This window comes from Astatotilapia calliptera, chromosome 22, assembly GCF_900246225.1.
Source record: "Astatotilapia calliptera chromosome 22, fAstCal1.2, whole genome shotgun sequence".
Classification (NCBI taxonomy): Eukaryota; Metazoa; Chordata; class Actinopteri; order Cichliformes; family Cichlidae; genus Astatotilapia; species Astatotilapia calliptera.
Window position 1 is genome coordinate 27,935,481 of NC_039322.1, and position 2,927 is coordinate 27,938,407.

General features: G+C 36.3%; 1 protein-coding gene across 1 annotated transcript; it reads right to left on the reverse strand.

Moving 5' to 3' along the window:
• Positions 1-622: 622 nt before the first annotated feature.
• Positions 623-2,631, reverse strand: LOC113014305 (CMP-N-acetylneuraminate-beta-galactosamide-alpha-2,3-sialyltransferase 1-like). The gene is made up of 4 exons (XM_026155738.1): positions 2,400-2,631; positions 1,338-1,383; positions 1,129-1,248; positions 623-787 (listed from the first exon to the last, which is right to left on the reverse strand). Exons 1-4 carry the CDS (start codon positions 2,576-2,578, stop codon positions 623-625), a joined length of 510 nt encoding a protein of 169 aa, XP_026011523.1. The 5' UTR covers positions 2,579-2,631.
• Between the last annotated feature and the right edge of the window lie 296 nt (positions 2,632-2,927).

A 2,927-nucleotide genomic window follows, 5' to 3' on the forward strand; every position in this document is an offset into this window, starting at 1 on the left:
TTTGGGAGCGATTTGTTTCGGCCTGACTTTTCTGTTCATTTTAAGCAGCAAAAGTGAGGTGCATGTCTGTGTGCGTGTGTATGGAGCCATTGGGTGCAGTCACTATAGCAACCAGGCTCACACCTGCCTGCTTAACGAGCTCTGCCTGCCACTCTGCCAAGATTCATCTTAAACACTTCTCTTTCAACTGCTGCTGTGTCCACAGTGTTAAAGCCATCATTTTACCCTCAAAACGTCGCCATCGTTGTTCTTTTTCCAACATCTTGTCTTTCAAAGCTCAGAGATGTAAACTTTTTAAACTGTGTGGGTCCAAGTGGAGGGATCACATTTTAGTCATTCAGTGATTCAAAGAATATGACTTTTTAATATTCTTTCAGATGTTTTCTGACTCTAAATGTTCTTTTCTCATTTCTTAGGTTTTTCTAATTTACAATTAAAACATTTTCAGTTTTTTTCCAACTTCTTCTTCTGTGTAACCTTCAGCTTTTAGCAGTTCAGCACTTTTGTTTTCAGGTTAAATTCGGGGTTTTTTTTAATCTCATTCAAGATTTTTAACTTAAATTCAGTAATTAATTCATTTCAGTGCATACATTCAGATTCAAGCATTCACACTGCAGTTTCTTCAGAAAATGCACTTTCTAGTTTTTTGTTGCTGAGCTAGTTGCTGGATGATGTTATACTCATAATTTCCAGGATGTACTCCAGTTCTTAACCTTTTGTTTGTGAGTATTTCCCAGTAGTGACTCCAGTTTCCATCACTGTCAGCGCCATAACCAAACACATCAACCTAGGAAGACAAAAAATGAACATATGAATGAATGGGAAACAAATGCATGAACAAAATGTCCCTTTTTTAACTAAAATCCAAACAATGGCTGCTGAAAAATGAAATGAACAGTTGGACAGCGACCTGAGCACTAAATGGAAACACCATGATTATACCATGAGTATACAATGACAAAACCTCTTATTGAGAGGTTTAGCTAAAAAGCTTTCCATGAAGGAATGTCTTCTAGGTTGTAGTCTAGTCAATTTAAGAAGGGGACACATCAAAAATACTTGCGACAGCTTTCACTTTCATAGGGCATGTGAACTGAAATTTAACCATTCACAAAACTTTGTACTTACCTCATCACAAATGTGAAGTGCAAGAATCAAAGCCATAAAGCCAGTGGATGGATAACGTCCCTTATTTCCAAGCCAAACCTCATGTACATATTTCATAAAAGCTGGATTTACCACCATGACCTGTTAGAAATTAGAATGAGCCTTTAAACAGCTTTTATTTTTAAATATTACCATTGCCACCAGGAAGCTTTGCCATTGACGCTACTCACCAAATCCTTGTTAGTTTTGATCTTTGATTTCACTGGCATATATGACCTGTTGGAAACAGCATGACGTTGAAAAATATGAAGTAGGTGTTTAACAAAAACAAAGCTAAAAAAGGCATGGTCCGTCTTGAACATGGAGAAGGATCAGAGTAATGGTTTGATACAGAAATTCACCTTATATCACCTCACACTACATCCATCAGCCAAATCCTTTTAATCTGCATACATGTTGAATTCATGCAGTGGCATTCTATTTTTGCATTTGATGTAAATTCTGTACTGCAAGACGATCTAGGGGAAATCTTTTGAGATACTTTGCTTAGTAGCAGGTGTCGGTAATTTTAGCAGCTGGGAGAGAAGAAGGTAGTGTATGCTGACTGTAACATCTAAACCTAAGAGTGTTATTTTTTCTTTTAATGGGGTGGCATTGGTGGGACCAAGAAGAAAGCTGGGCAAGCTCAGATGAAATCAGAATATTTTATCTGAAACAAAATAAAGTACAAAATGATTGTATGATTTTCATGTGCCCAAATTAGTGGCTGCACAACTGCCTAAAAATGGTTTACATAAAATAACTTTTCAACAAGCATTAAGAGTCTTTATTTAATTTTTTTATTTTTACTTTATATTAAGTCACAATCCTAAGAACAGTACAAAAGCATACTTAAATGAACTACAGTAAGATGAGTTGTTATGAGGACACTTCATCTGTCTGCATGTTGCATAAAAATGTAGTCATAGTATGATTTCAGGATAATCAGTTTGTAGTGAGCTTATTAAGAAGGTGCCATCATTTGAGGTCTGTCTTAGTGGAATACATTACAGAAAGACTTTGAGCTCTCTCGCTTAACTGATTTTGCTTGTAGATTTAAAAGACGTCCCAGTGCTGATTTTCATCACTGGGAACTTGATCTTAATGAGGCAGATTTTGCTATTTTATTTTTTCTATTTTATTATTTTCATTTAATTATGTTGTCTAAAACAGGTCTCTTGTAAATGAGACACTGAGTCTCGTTAAATAAATGTCAAATACATGTGCATGTAGCCCTGAAAAAGAGAACTCACCTTCCAGTAAACCCTGTTGTAGAGGCATTAATGAGCCACTCAAAGTCCTGTATCTTAAAGGGAAACAGTACAAAATGGGTGTTGTCATCCAAATCCACAGCACTCTCTGGATACATGACACGATGAGTTGTCTTGTTTCCAACGTCTTTTTCAAAGCCTCTGGTAATACCAGTGTTCATTCTAAACAGCACAAAGGGATATATTTCACATCAGTTTGGATCTTTTGTGTAGGAGGGGATATTTCACTGCATTTCACTGCATATCTAAGCATTTCACTGCATATCGTACTGTGTACGTGACAAATAAAATTTGAATTTGAATTTAATGGTAAAGAAAAATTGCTTTAGCTTAGAAAGTACCTTATGACAACTTCATGTAAATCTATCAGCGGTCCATAATGCGATCTCCTTAAATTACCAGAATTACCCACCACAGCACAAGTCCTGCAGTGGTCATATTTGGGTTGTATAACATCTGGATTCTGTGGGAAGATCTGAAACAAGTTGGCCACTGTTGTTTCATAAACTC

Excerpts from the sequence above, each read along its gene's own strand:
- LOC113014305 (XM_026155738.1), bottom strand. The coding sequence starts at position 2,578 with ATGAACACTGGTATTACCAGAGGCTTTGAAAAAGACGTTGGAAACAAG. Across the intron at positions 1,249-1,337 it reads TCAAAACTAACAAGGATTTG|GTCATGGTGGTAAATCCAGC; the intron begins GTGAGTAGCGTC and ends AATTTCTAACAG. Across the intron at positions 788-1,128 it reads CACTTCACATTTGTGATGAG|GTTGATGTGTTTGGTTATGG; the intron begins GTAAGTACAAAG and ends TTGTCTTCCTAG.